At 37.7% G+C, this 16,107-nt stretch overlaps 1 protein-coding gene across 7 annotated transcripts in view; it reads right to left on the bottom strand.

Annotated features, from left to right (window-relative positions):
- Nucleotides 1-16,107, bottom strand: part of TAB2 (TGF-beta activated kinase 1 (MAP3K7) binding protein 2) — an 82,251-nt gene that overhangs the window by 40,206 nt on the left and 25,938 nt on the right. For 2 of the 7 annotated variants that reach the window (XM_055135203.1, XM_055135209.1), the window contains one exon: nt 283-473. In XM_055135203.1, coding sequence (XP_054991178.1) covers nt 283-384 — 102 coding nt within the window. In that variant the 5' untranslated portion in view covers nt 385-473. Of the gene's footprint in view, nt 1-282; nt 474-5,458; nt 5,578-7,886; nt 7,940-16,107 lie in introns of all 7 variants that reach the window. The other 5 variants (XM_055135205.1, XM_055135206.1, XM_055135204.1 and 2 more) reach the window with 5 other exon arrangements.

Here is a 16,107-nt window from a genome sequence, read left to right as displayed (position 1 = left end):
CTTCTGGCAAAATATGAAGAAGTAAAGCAAGGTATAAGTATGGACCATATATCCATGTTTTATACTGATAATAAAAAAAAAATCATCCTAGTACATAACGGGTTACAAAGAACCTAGCTAATCTGTCAAAGGTTACAAGACTCTCAGATACCAGAGATTATCTCTTTTCATCACAGCACATTAATGCCAACAAGATAATTTGAAAGGGTTTTCTTCCAAAGTTTGAAAAAACCACCACCCAGGTTTATATTAATAACTTCAGAAATCACATTGAACACTGACCTGTAACATGCACCTGGATACAACAACTTCAGGTACTTCAGGAAATTTTTGTCGCAGGTCATGTAAAACCTGAAAATCAATTTGGTGGCTTCCTTGGGCCATTCGTATATTGCCTGATCAAGACTATTTATGCAGTAGGCAATTCTAGGCCTTAGTGGAAATAGTACTCATCTCTTCTGTCCAAGCATTTTCTGTGAAAGAAAGAAAAAAAAATTTAATGAGAACTGATTACAGAATGAGTATTTTTTTTTGGATTTGAAATTTTGATACAAATGGGTAAGTGCTTTAATACCTAACAATATAAACTGAAAATATTTAGTCCAGTAATGCTTTCATATAGGAAATTCCTTTTTCTCCTTTGTATCTTCCAATAGGTAAATGTTTAGACTAATTTCTACATATGCTTTATAAAATGAGTTCTAGGAGAAAAGAGGACAAATATTGGAGATTACAAACGATAGTTAAAAATAAGGTATGCTACATTACTGATCACTATGAGAAAGTCACCCTGACTGAAGCTCATTTTTCTACTTCTTTCCTCTTTTGGGTTACAACTCCTAGAAAGGGGCCAGAGAGGCAGTATAATTTGAGAGGCACTTGTCTTGCATGCCGCTGGCTCGCTCAAACCCCAGGCGCTGGATGGATATGCAAACCCTGGCCCCTCCCTCCAAACACACCCACACCACCAGGCACAGACAGAGCCAGGAGTTAGCCCTGAGCACCTCCACATACACCTGGCAAATAAAACTCCTTGAAAGTGTTGCTGTTTTTACGGTCTTATTGTCTCACTCCTTAATCTCTTACAACTATCCCCATCAGATTTTCTGCACTGAAATTACATTTGGTTTTTGTTTGTTTGTTTGTTTGTTTGTTTGTTTGTTTGGTTTTGTTTTTGGATCATACCTAGCTATGCTCAGGGATCACTCCTAGCCAGGCTTGGGGGATCATACGGGGTGCTGAGGCTTGAACTGGGTTGGCTGTGCTCAAGGTAAGCGCCCTAGCTGCTGTACTCTCTCTGGCCCCTGAAGGAACGTTTTCCATGCCTCAAAGCTATCAAAAATTTTCATGTCATTGAAATATTCATCCCTTCTCAGACTTCATCTGACGAGCTGAGTCTGTGTGTATGAGTTAGTCAGCCTCCCTCATTCTTCCACAGGTTGGTGCTGTCCCAGACCTTGGAGCACCGGGCACTGGTGCTTCACACTTGGCCGTGGCTTGACTAACACAATTTGCTGGGGTCAACATGGTAAGCAATTTTTTCACCTGGCTTCTGAAGACAACACTCCTCTGGTTTCCCCCCACCCACTGGCACCCCGTTAGTTTTGCCAGATCCTCTTCCTTGCATGGATTCTGAGCCACTGGTGGGCTATGGAGTTTGGGTCTCGAGTGGAGTCCTTTTCAATATCGCACATTCCTCTTCAAACACACTTAGGACACAGAGGCTTTTGGAAATCTGTATCTTGAATCTCATTCTCTCCCAAGTTCCAGACTAATCAACAGGTGCTTGTTATCTCCCCCTGGTTACCTAAAAATTGTCCAAAACGGAACTCTTTATTTCCCCCCAACAGTTTTGCAGTCTTTTTTCCATCTCAGAAAATGATGTCCTTGTTCACCCAGGTGATCCTCTCTCACATCCAAATCATCATGTCTTACTGATTTTATTTATAAAAATACCCTGAGTCTGACCACTTCCCCTCACGTTCCTGCTCTCCCCCACGTCAGCAGCACACCCCACCAGACTGCCCCAGTGGCTCCTCACTGGCCCACTCACTGCTCCCAGGATATCTGACTCCTAAGAGGAAAGTGACCTTCGTGAAAAATAAATCACAACAAGGAGCCCCCTACTCAAAATTCTACATAACAAGGCCCCTGGATGACTACCACTCTTTGAATTTTATACTCAAACTGATCTATTTGGTTTCCTCAGTTCTGGTGATTTCACAGAAAAGCCAATCACATTTCTCCTTAGGATTCTGGACTTGCTGCTCCTGAAATGCTTGTTCCTGTAGAGTATTTTGCATTACACTCCCTCTTAAGATCACTGACCAAATGTCACTTAGACACAGCTTCCCAGACCAATCTCATTTATTTTATGATGCCAAACATCTGTCTATCCCCAACCCAATACAGTACTTTCTTTCTTCACAGCCTTTATTAGTAGCATTTATCAATGCCTAAGATACAATTTTGTGTCTATCTCAAAGTACACTGCTGTATCATCAGATTGAGGTCAAAGATGAGATGAAATGCAGATGCACTGTATAGTTTCTTCATATTAAGCTGTTTCCAGCATACATTTCAAAGTGTGTAAATTGTGGAAAAAATCAATTTATATTCAAGTGAGCAAGCAAATTCTCAGTCTAATACAGGACTACCTTTTATTACTTAATAGACAAATTATAACGACAACTTTTAGCTTATTGCATCACTAAAACACACAGAAGTCTCTGGATCTCTGAAGAACTCTTATCACACTATTAGTTTTCTAATAAAAACTACCAAAAATGGGAACACTGTTCAACTCTCCAACTGTATTCAGGAGCTCCACTTCTAGTCATGGCAAAATAGTTTCTAGTGAATTCAACTCTCACAAATAACTAGAAGCATTCGACAAAATACAAATGACAATTACTTACTGGCAGAAACTGTAATGAAGAGTGTATATTGAGGGCCGGAATAAAAAGGTATTTATAACATGAACAGAGAAGCAAACAACATGGGATAAATTACTGTTTTTTAAAAAGACTCTTAGCAAGAAGGGTCCCTGCATGTTTTTTGAGCTAAAATCCCTCCAGAAAACCAGCAGTCTTACTTGTTTATACAACCAAGAGACAGACTTCAGCACAACCACAACAGCTGAAAACCTGGTGACTAAGTCCCGAGAGAAAAGATGCCCCAATATTTGCATAAATTTTGCACATATCTCTGATTCCCAAACTACAGTCACAAGTCACTTTACAATGGAGACACCGTCTAAGAAATGTGCTATTAGGTGGTCTTGTTGTCACTGTGCAAATGTCATGGACTATACGTAAACAAACCTAGATGGTAGAGCACTTAAAGGTGTCATATATAATGTCCAGCACACAATCCAAAATGATCTCAAATAAGAGGAAAAAAACCAAGCCACACTTAATATAGAAGACAACAAAGACAGCCCAAGTTGCAGATGATGGCAAGTTAGAATTAACACATAAGGATTTATTTTTGCTTTTTGGTCATACCAGGAAGTGAGCTGCTCAGGAGATTGAATTTGGACCTGCCAGGTGTCCTACATCACCCTACACAAAATGAGCAGATATTTCTGGATGAAGGAAAGAGGAAGGAGGTCAAGAAGAATGAAGGGAAGAAAAGATATAGGAAGGAAGCAAGCAAGCAAGTTGGAGGAGAGACACATGCAAGTTAAAGATCTGAGCAATAGGGCTGAAGAGAGTTTAGGAAGGCACTTGTCTTGCATGCAGCAGACCTTGGTTTGATCCTGGCACCAAGTAAGGCGCCCTGAGCACCAGGAATAGCCCCTAAGCACTGCTGTGACTCCCAAACCACTCCTTCCATCCACACCAAAAACGTGAAAAATAAAGTGTTTGAAATAAAAAGTTTACTGGATGGACTCAGTTATGAGTTGGGAATGACCAAGCGTCAGTAAACTTGAAAAAAAATAGAATAAATGAGTCCAACCAAAAGATGATGGGGGGGGAAATGTCTGGAGCAGGGAGAAGAGAGACAAAATATTCAGGGCCCTGTAGCAAAGGATTAAAATGTATAACATGTCTGGAATTAGAAATTCAGAAGGAAAAGGAATGAGTAGAAAATGGTACTGGAAAAATCACAAAGAAAAATTAAAGTTTAAAAATTACTAAGACGTATCACATATAGGAAAATAACTTGAATAAAAGTGATTTCTCATTAGAAAAATGCAGGCCAGAAGATAAATGACATACATATAAGCAATCAGTGGAACGAATAAGTAACCAACTCACATTTTGTATCCAGCAAGAGTAAATGTTAAAGATAAAGCAAAGGAACTATTTTTTAAAATACAGCCTTTGTGGATTAAAGTTTTACATTAAAAACATAGCTGAAACAACCAGGAATTGACTTAACTTCAAAAGAAAGCAAGAAATACCTCGTAACTTAGTCTCTAAGATAATTTTTAATAATACGGGTAAGTACATTTTTTTATGGTAAGAGGCAAAATAACTTGAGAAAGTAATAATCAAGCCATACTTCATAGAAATATATTTCTAGCACTAGGTGAACAGTTTTGCTCCTTAACTGTCATCAGTTGAAATGATCTGTGCATATTCATTTCTTAAGGTTTTTAAAACAGTAGACTGTGTATATTTTACAGATATATATATTTGGACATGTCACAATAAAAATTGTGACAATTCAGAGTACTAAGTATCCGTTAAAGGCTAACTCAAACTTTAGGCTTTATGCTAGATACCAAGTCTTTCATGCTCACCATCTTTTGTCATGCTGTATTTTTCCAGGATTCTAGGATTTTAACACCGCTGTTTAAATGCACTAACTAGTTTCTCCAAACTAAACAACAACAACAACAACAACAAACAACAACAAAGCAACTACATTTATAGGTCTGATCAAAATCTGGGCATTTATGGCTAAACCAGTTAAGAGTACGTAAAACTGATCACCATCTACCATGCACACTTTTTTTTTTTTTTGGCTTTAGGTCACACCTGGCAACACTCAGGGGTTCCTCCTGGCGGTGCTCAGGGGACCATAAGGGATGCTGAGAATTGAACCCAGGTTGGCCGAGTGCAAGCCCTACCCCTCTGTACTATTGCTCCAGCCCCCCCCCACACACACACTTTTAAGGAGTACTAACTAGCAGGTAGAGCGCTGGAGCTACAGTGTCACAGACAATGCCCTTCCTGTGCAGGTCACAGAAATTCCCGGATTAGAGGCGCTCAAGGCAGACCAGAATTTAGAGAACTATTCTAATGTCGCCACTAGTTTATCTTGTCTTCCTTTTTCTGCTACCAAATCTACTGCTGGCCATTTTCCTAACTTTCATCACAATCACCACCCCCCATCTTCTAAATTCATCATATCATTCAAAAACAGAGACTGGAAGGAAGCAAAGTACTTAAGAAAAATTGCCGATAGCAAAAGGTAAGAAAAAACAGGGCCCAAATCATGTATTGACTTACAGGCCATTAGAATTTGGAGGTCTTTATCTTCAGAGCAACAGAAGCCACTCGAGTATTTAAGCTCAGGGCAGGGAAGGTGACATAATCAGGTAATCATGCCTGTATAAAACAATGGCTAGAGTATGAAGAAGAAGGCAAAAGAATACATGAAAAACTCAGTTAGAAACTACTAATGCAGTCTAGCCAGGAAATGGTAATACTTTATCCTGTAATTGTAGAGATAGAAATGAAGAAAGAATTAAGGTGTATTTAGGAAGTAAAAATTAGCGATCTGGAGATGGATTAGAAATAGGTTGAAGAAAGTGGTGTTAAAGTTAATTTCTTATCTGCTCAGCTGGACAATAATCCCATCTACAGACTCAGAACAATGGATAAGATCCAAGGGTACAAAGGGGTAGATTATTGGTTTAACGTCACAAGTCTAGTTTAACTTTAAAACATCAAATGAACTATCATAGACGGAATAAGAATATGTGTCTGGAGCTTTCAGGAGTGCTCTGAGTGCAGCAGATAAGGATTTCTGATGCTTAGTCTAGTCAAAATTTCAGTGTAGGTGACAGCTGCACTATAAGAACAATTAAATATATCTTATATGTAGTCATTATTATTATTATTATTATTTTTTGTTTTTTTTGGGGGGTCACACCCGGCGATGCACAGGGGTTACTCCTGGCTCATGCACTCAGGAATTACTCCTGGCGGGGCTTGGGGAACCATATGGGATGCTGGGAATCGAACCCGGGTCGGCCGCGTGCAAGGCAAATGTCCTACCCGCTGTGCTATTGCTCCAGCCCCTATGTAGTCATTATTAACTCTTGTTTCTAAAGGATCTAAAAGTAAGCAATGTGTTTGCATGTATTCAGAAAATATTCTAACTTTTAAATAGTACTTAAATAATATACCCTATAATAAAAACAAAATTTAAAGAAGAAAACAAATGCATAGCGTAAAAAGACATATAGTACTACAAAGTTTATCAGGAAAACCAGCAATTTCCTGGCTTCATGGCTCTCCCTTCACAATGGGAGTTTACAGAAATAACACAGTGAACATTAAGCTTCCTCCAAATACTACACAAAATGATTTGAGGGTTATTTTTTCAATTTTATAGACTATGGATTTTCTACAGATATCTATACAAAATGAAGATTGATCTTAGTAATTCAGGTCTTATTTTTTACATACACATGAATATATACATACTGCGTTCCTCCACTCGAATGCCTTTGCGCCCAATTATGTACCTCACAATTCTTTATTAAATATCCTATGTACTACCCTTTCTCCCCACTGAGGAATGAATTATATATCCAAGTCTCATCCCATACCAGTGTTTCTGTGAAGTGTATTTGTCTCTTTTTTTATCCTTAATTTTTTAAAAATCGAGGTGTAATTGACAAAATGGGTTCTTTTTTTTTTTTTTTTTTGCTTTTTGGGTCACACCCAGCGATGCTCAGGGGTTACTCCTGGCTTTGCACTCAGGAATTACTCCTGGGGGTGCTTGGGGGACCATATGGGATGCCGGGGATCGAACCCGGGTGGGCCGCGTGCAAGGCAAACGCCCTACCCACTGTGCTATCGCTCCGGCCCCCCAAAATGGGTTCTTAATGAAAAAACTGAACAGTGATCAGATGACCATAACCCATCTTATCAAATCCAATAAAATGATACAGCTTTACAATTCAAAGCATGGGAAGATGGACTGGCTTGGGAGAAAGGAGGGGAACAAAGAACACCATTGCTCTCCATTGAGGCAACAGATTCAGATGAAAAGAGACACCGTGAGAAATAGACGGTGGGGCGGGAGGCAGCATAGCATGTAAGGAGCTGCCTGGCAAACAGCCAAGCAGGTTGATGCCCAGCACTGCATACAGTTGCCCAAGCACTGCCAGGAGTAATTCCTGAGAGCAGAGCCAGAGTAAGTCCCCAGCAGTCACTTGTGGCCCTGAACACCCCCCTCCAACAAAACCCCCCCAAACCCACAAAATAAATGATGGAACAAAGTTAAATTCCTAAACTTTTAAAATTAAAGGAAAAAAAAAACTGGTAGTACATCTTACACAAATATCTGACTTACATTTACATAACCTATAAATATGACAGAGTACTTGACCTTACAACTAACATTTTATAAAAAACAAGTAATCAATGAGTAGCCTTTTTTTTTTGAGACTGCCTAAAACTTTGTGAAGAAACTTTCCTATGTAGAATTTAAAGAAAGAGTCAGTTATAAATTTTTTTGGTGGAAAGAACATGTTATTAAGTAAAAGCAGATTAACACTAAATATCTTAATTCTGTAGTAGAGGGCACTGTCTCAAATGAGATATAATAAATGAGATGAGATATACTGTATTATTAAGTGTAACAGTATTTGATATAGGAGTGTATGAGTAAGTACACACTTACAATATAATGTTACTTACTTGCAGTGTCTTCTTGGGTTAATCATTTAACTTCTGTGTGCCCGTTTTCTCATCTACAAAATGGTAATGATAGAGTACTACCTCAGATGGCTACATTTAAATAATAAGATAATAGCATATAAGAGCACACAAGCACAACTTAGGCAAAAATAAATGTTATCCATTAATACTATAATTTCTCCTTTGATAAGGAACAAAGAACTTTTAAGTATTAGTGATAAAACAGTGTATGTTAACTGCATTGCACTGTATAATGGCCTGTAGCAAAAAATACAAACACTGGTAGTAAAAATTATTTGTTTGAAATATAATTTTCACAAAATACAAAAGAGTAAAATCTTAGCAAAGATGGCTGCATGCCACCCTGAATACAGAAATCCTGAAGGCACTGACTGAGGCCTTCCTTTTCTGTGTGTGTATAGGAGACAATTAACTGTGCAACTGGAGACTGACAAAACTGCCTCCCAGACCAAATAATATTTGGGTCAACTACACAAGCTGTGTAAACTGTGCTAGAGGTGTTCAAAGGGCTCTCTGAACTGAAGGAGGCTGCAAAGTACAGGTGCTTATTAAGTAAGAAGTTCAAGTTTAAAGCAGTCAAATAGCAGGCTGAGTCTAAAGATCCTGCAACCACCTGTCTGGCTATAAGACCAGAGGAACAGGAACAACGGAGCAGGAGGGAGTCACCATCACCTGCTCATCAAGTGAGAAAGGACAGTGAAGGCTGCAAGTAAACAATGGCCTTCATTATTGAAGACTCTGAGATATACTAACATAAAAGTTTTAATGTTATTGTCAAATGACCACCCTACCCAAAGTATTACATAGATTTGATACAATACCCATTAAAATGCTAATGATGCCTTGGAACAAAATCTACTGAAATTTGTATGGAACCATAAAACTCCCCAAGCAAAAGAAGATGGGAGGTATTGCATTTCCCAATTCTGAATTACACTACAAAGCTATAATAATCAAATCTGCATGGGGCTGGAATAAAGACAGATCTGTAAGCTGAAGGAACTGAACTGAGAGCCCTCAGTGAAGCCCCTGAATTTATGGGCAGCTAGTTTGTGACAAAAGAGCTAAATATATGAAGTGGAGCAAATAAAATCTCTTCAACAAATGGTGCTGGGAAAACTGGATAGTCATATGTTAAAAAAAAAAAAAAGGATTTAGAACCATACCTTACACTATTCACTCACGAAAGTAAACTCTAAGTGGTTTAGTGACCATAAGACTGGAACAGAATCCATAAAATCCTGGAAACTGACTACAGAGGTGTCTTCAATTGAGATGATCAGGAGGCAAAGACAACAAAATAAACAAATGGGATCACATAAAATGAAAAGGCTTCTGTGTAAAAAAAAAAATCTGTAATAAAAAGATCCCAATCGAATGGGAGAAAATATTTGCACACAATACAGCAGATAAAGGGCTGATATCTAAGATCTATAAAGCACTCACAAAACTCAACAACAAAATTCAACAATTCCATTCAAAAATGGGGGGAGGAGATGAACACTTCCAAAGAACACATACAGATAGCCAATATGAATATAAAAAAGTGCTCATCCTCATTTATGATTATGGAAATGCAAATCAAAACAAGTATGAGATATTATTTCATGCCGGTAAGAACAGAACGTATAAAAAAGTCTGGCAACAGCTGGGGTTGTGGTTAAAAAGGAACACTCATCCACTTTTGGTCATGGAAATTATTTGGTTCAGCCTCTACGGCAAGCAATATGGAGATCCCTGAAAACAAAGATCAAACAAACAAACAAACAAACAAACAGGAACAGAACTCCCATATAACCCAGCTGGACTTATATCCCCCAAATACAAAAACCATGAATTTGATAGGATATATGTAAATTTGTGCTCACTGCAGCACTGAGGACTATATGCCAAGTATGGAAACAATTCAGAAGTCCAACTACAGATGAATGGATCAAGCAGTTGCTGTGTATATACATAAGAGAATACTATGCAGCTCTAAGAGTAAAATCATGCCACTTGCTGAGACATGGGTGGAATTAGATGATATGCTAAGTAAAGTCAGTCAGAAGGAAAGGGACACAGAATGATGCCTCTCATGTACGTGGGGCTGAAATATACACTGCAGGTAACAACAAAGTGTTGAAGGCAACACAAGAGAACTGATCCACACAATGGATGAAAGGAAAGGGTGTTGGGATTCTTGTGTACGGAAGTGGTATACTGATGATGGTGTGGGGTTGGAGTTATGTACAAGGGATGCTGTAGTCAACAGTAAATTACAGAACCTAAATAAAAAAGTGAAAAAACATTAAACTAGACCTATTTTATATCTGCTAGTTCCCAGATGCCTGAATTTTACCAGAACAAATTTAAATTGCTTGAGCAAAGAAAAACATAGTTCAGGCTGAATGTCAAAGAGAAACAGGATGAACTATACAAAACTAAAGTTCACTTTTCAAGAGCATTAAGCTTCACCTTTAGTATATGGACAAAAAGATAAAGTTTTAACATTTTAACACATAACCTGCTATACTCAAATTTGGTTTCCACTAAAGTAGGTATTTTTTTCAGCCTTCTGTGAAACAATGGAATCTTAAGATGAACATATGTAGCTTGCATGTGGAGGGCATGGAATAGAACGCATGCACACACAAACAAGCAAACATACACACACACAATGAATAGGACCCTAAGAAATTATCTTGTAAAAATATAAAATTGAGGAGATATAAATTACAGAAATAGGGAATAATGAGAGCTTTAAATGACTTTTCCTGTCATTTTACCTTGAGAAATTATTACGGAAACCATAGCAGAAACAAATGTAAATATGAACACACCTCAAACATCTACCTCAGCTCAGGGCTGCTACATCGTCTGTCACTCCTGCATACACTAATGCACTAATGTGGTATTAATTTGCCTTCTGAAAAATGGCTTCACGAAAAACAAAACCTGCCAGATGTAAGCTTATTTTCCTAGCCAAACTTCAGAATTGTTTCTTTCAAGGCAGAATATTTACATGAAATTGTGTAAGTTATATATTTAACCTTTTGAAAAATGACTATAAGGGCATTTTAGTCTCTCATTACTAAAAAATAAATAGTCCAGGACTGGAGAAATAGTACAGTGGTTAAGGTGCATGCTTGCCTTGCACACTGCCAACCTGCATTCAATCCCCAGCACCCCATATGGTCCCATGGGCACGGCCAGGAGTGATTCCTGAGTACAGACAAGAGTAAATTCTGAGGAGTGCTGACTCTGGACCCCCAAACAAACAGAAAAAAGAATTCCAGGGTCTAGAGATATAGTACAAAGGAGTACAATGGGTTAAGGCACTTGCTTTGCATGAGGCACACCGCAGAAAAACCCTGGCATTGCCCCTGAGGTCCAAGCAGGAAGTAGCCCTACACTGTCCTATGTGGCCCAACCCTTTCCCCAACCTCACAAATAAATTTAAGTGCTGAATTTCAAATTCTACTTTTTCTTTTTTTCATAACCTGTGGCTTTTGTGTGTACATGACATTTTATGCATGCATAAATAGCTTGGTATTTTTAGAAATAAATATATTGTAATTTTTTGAAGTAAAAACATTTTGTTTGGAGGTCTTCAGGACGGAGAAGGAGGGAAAGTGGGAGAGAGTAATGCGCTCAAGAGTGAGCCTGGGCTTCTCCAAAGGCAGAGAGAGCCCTACACATACCCCAGCATTGTAATGAAAGCATGAGAGTACCCATCTCAAAAGGGGAGATGTGCCCATATATTATAATTTAACGTAATTGTCTCTCACCCCAGTGACTATTAATAATAATTTCTCTAGGAATGCCTAAGAGGAAAGCAGAATACTTCATTATCTCATAGGCTGTAAAAGGACAACAGTTTATCTCCTATTATAATTTGTCTTTTTGATGGGTTGGCCGACTCTATCAGACTGTACAGTGAATTATTCTTAGAAATATCTGTAACATAATAAGTAGTTAGATAGCTGAAGGATGCTATAATCTCAAATACTAAAATTATAGCACATTTTGAAATCCTTTGGCCTCAGTTCTAAATTTCAAAACTAAATTTCAGAATTAAACTAAAACTAAATTGTATCACCCGTCTAATCAGATATGCTACTTTAATTTTTTTATGTCATTGATATGTCATACAAGTAACTCATTATATGAGTTAGATAATAGTTGGTACACTCCCTATTTGGTAAACATTAAGGACAATTAAAATTATTCTCAATAGCAAATTATTGAAATTGGATTTCTTAGAGCATTATGTTAGAATTCACAAAAGCAGAGTCTCCCAATTATTTGGTCTATCACTCTTTAGGGAAAAAAAAGTTATTAACCTCCCAGCCACTGTTCTTCAAGTGAACAGAAAGTGTCAACCCCCTCCAACTGCCCTCCCAACCTTATTTGCGTCTCAGGCAACAACTGCATCCAGGATAGTTTCAGTGGCCCACTTTGGGAAAAAAATATGCAACTTTGGGAAATACTTTGGGAAATATTTTGGGAATCAATGGGGGAAGGCAAGTTCCTGCTCAAAAATAATATCAAAACCTTCTCTCTCTCTTTTTTTCCCCTCTTTTTGGGTCACACCCAGCGATGCTCAGGGGTTACTCCTGGCTCTGCACTCAGAATTACTCCTGGTGGTGCTTGGGGGGACCATATGGGATGCCGAGGATTGAACCCAGGTCAGCCATGTGCAAGGCACAGGCCCTACCCATTGTACTATCGCTGCGGCCCCTCAAATTATTTTCTTATAGCTAAAATGCAAAAGTTCGAGCTACGTAAACAGAAAATTCAAATACTACCATTTAACATATAAAGGCTCATCAAAAAAATCATCTTTCAGCATGAACTTAAGCATGTAACAGCTATAACATAGAATCATTTTACAAAGATAATCATTATTTGCATAAATAATCAAAACATCTATGATACTTAAGTTTGTTTTCATGTTCATAGTGTTACTTGAGTTTAAAAGAAGCAAATAACTTATTAAAAAATAAATTTCTCACCTTTATCATCTATAAAAATCTTTTAAACAATATTGGAAGTAACATAATGATCAAACTATTGCCTCTTTAAAAGAAAACTTCCTAATTTTCTCATCAAATGCGCTGTCTCAAGCCCATGAATGCTGATCATTTCTGGGCTGACCAGTTATAACTTTGTTTAAAAGAATGTGCAAGTCAGCCACACTTGGCAATTCATGTACTGTGGTTTTGTGGCGAGTGCTACCATTTTTTAAGGATCAAGAAAAGTGCAATAAATCTAAGACAGGATTGTTAAAATTCATCAAAACATATTATATAACTACCTAGTATGTATTTTTTGATTCATATCACATTATTATTTTCCAATGCATTTGGGCTTTAAGATGATGAAGTTACCTTTTAGTGTCCTCTGTACTTAACTTTTGGATAATCTACCCTATGAAAAGAATAAATAAAATCTTTAAAAGAAAACAAGAACTACATACTATAAACTCCCATAAATATGGATAAAAGGGGGGGAGAAAGGAGAAAATAAAATAAAAACTCTTCAAGAATTAGATTTTATCTCATATTGAACATAAAACTTTGTAATGAATCAATGAGTTAATATGAAAGTGATAATTTGGTTAAAATAATATTCTACATTTTCACATAGCATCTCATTGATTCCCACTCAGTTTCAATGCCTATTTGACCTCATGTTTTTTCTGCTAATCTCCTATAACTGTCTATATTCTTTCTAATGTCACGCTCCTCAGTTAATTTTTCCCTAGTTTACTGCTGTGCAGCTGTTAGGGGTGGGACTGCATTGGAAGTGTGACAGTTAAGTGCATAAATTAGTATAAATAGTTGCTATTAGTATCTTTGAAACCTTTAATATAAAATACTTAAACTGGCAATTTTAGAACTAGGTATGTATGCTCCATTGGAAATTTGACAACTGTAGTGAATCACGAGTTAACTGAGCCTGCTAATGAAAAAATATATAATCTCCATGCAAAGAAAAAAAATAAACCAAAGATTCCACTGTGGTAATAGTATTCAGAATCCTAAATAAAGTGAAAGGACTCAAAAGGAGCAAATTTAAAACTGGTAACACAGTATTAATTCACTCAACTCTATAAATACAACACAGTGCAGTACAGTAAAATACAGTATAATACTTTTCCTCTACAGGCCAGTGTTCCTGGACCTGCAGATGTGCAAAGGGAAATACATAAACCAAAGATTTCTACTGCTTCTGCAGAGGCCTCAGGCTGCTCCTGCTCAGGGAACGATGCCATCTCAGGGCCTGAACTTGAGTTGCTGAACAGAAAAAGAATCAGGTGCTCCTGATTCTCAACTATCCCCTCGTTCCAGAGGAATATTTTTAATTGTATAATATAACTGAAGACCAGAGACGTCCTCCTGTAATACTCATTCATAAACCTAGCTTTCCTAATGAAACAAGAAATGTGAACTATAAAAATAAATGAAAGTAGCTCCTACTTAACATTCTGGTTTATGAAACGACATTTAAAATGTTATTACTTTAATACATTTTCACATATAACATACATAGTACTTACTCAACAAATATTTGCTAAGTGCTTACTACTTAGTCTTTATTATAACTGGTGCTATTAACATTTTGGGTGCTAAACAGTTCTTACTAAAAATATAGTTAAAACAAAATTTGTCTACATTTAAGAAATTTTTATTTTGGTAAGAGAAGACAAACCTGCAAATAAATGTAATGACTGTTATTACAAATATCAATATAAAGTGCTTAGAGGAACCAAAGGGGGAGGGGAAACCACTCAAGACTGGGGAAGGTATATTGGTAACACCTAAGCAGGGCTTTGGAATAGAATATCCTTACATAATTTCTATACTAGTTAAAACTTTATTTATAAAGAATGCCTTGCTAATGTATCTGTAATACTGTATCATTTTAGGTCCTAATACAGGAGCTTTAGTTTTCTAAAGCTCTTTAAGTTTTCTGCAGCAAAAAGCAATAAAAAAAAAAAATCTTTTTTTAAAGGTGAGACTGGTGAGCCGTGTGTCACGAGTCTGAATGTACCTAGTGAGACCGAAAAATAACATTCAGAGACTGGAAATGGTGGTTAGTCCCATTATTAGCTGAGTTTGTGAAAGCACTTAGCAGCTAACTTTTTTCAGGTCCTTATACTGCGACCCTGACATATGATGTGAAAATGAGGATATGATACTAGCTCGAATACACCTCCAGCTGTGTGCCAATACTTTCACATAGTTGTATGACAACAATAAGCTGAGACAACAAGAATGACGCTATGAAATCTTGCCAACAAATTCTATCATGAGAGGGAGAGTAAGTGAAAACCTAACGGGCTGGGTAGATAATATAGTAGGTATTTGACTATTGATAAATCTGGTAATTTTTATGTAAAAACCAAATAAGCCAGAATTACAGAAAATGGTTCAGTGACATTCCATCAGGTCCCAGAGGTGGGCATGAATTCACCCAGCAAAATCACTGTATGCCAACGGAAGTAAGGAAGCTGCAAAGACAGTGAAACAAAAGAGGTGTGGACAAGGTAAGGTGCTTGCCTTGCTTGCTGGCCACCCTGGTCCATCGCCCTCTACACACGGCCTCCTGAGCACCGAGTCAGAAACAGCTAGAGAGTAACGCTTGCCATGCCCCAAACTTCACCCTCTGCCTCTGCCCCAATCCTCTCTCCCCACACACCACAAAGGCAAGATGAGTGTAGAACTCACAACAGAGAAAACACCAGAATAACTTCACACAGGACGTAAAGCTTGAGATGAAGCCACTTAGTTGCAGCACATCACTGACTCAGATCACTTTGGGAAAGGTCATGAAAGTACGTAAAAAATACGATGAATTATGGCTATATGTAGCAGGGAGGGAAGGAAGGTTTAAAAGATGAAAATCTTTCAGCTAAAATGTCTATTTTTCAGACTCTGTGAAAGGATGAAAGAAAAATTCTACTGGTTCTCTGGAACTTTTTGATAGCTATGGTTCCCTTTTCTGGCTGGCCTTCATTTCTGGGACCCATTCCACACACACACTGCCCACTATGTGGCAAGCTATGAACTCTAAATATGCAAAAGATGAATAAAATATAGCTCATGGTTTTGAGAAGTTGCATAACTTAATAGAAGTCAGATTTATACTGGATTTCTTATGATACATCATCTGTTACTTCACTGTGAAGGATCCCACATGTGAAGCAGGGCAG

The sequence above is a fragment of the Sorex araneus genome, chromosome 4, assembly GCF_027595985.1.
Source record: "Sorex araneus isolate mSorAra2 chromosome 4, mSorAra2.pri, whole genome shotgun sequence".
Lineage (NCBI taxonomy): Eukaryota > Metazoa > Chordata > Mammalia > Eulipotyphla > Soricidae > Sorex > Sorex araneus.
Note: the sequence above shows the minus strand (reverse complement) of the source record. Positions and strands in the feature narration are given on the sequence as shown.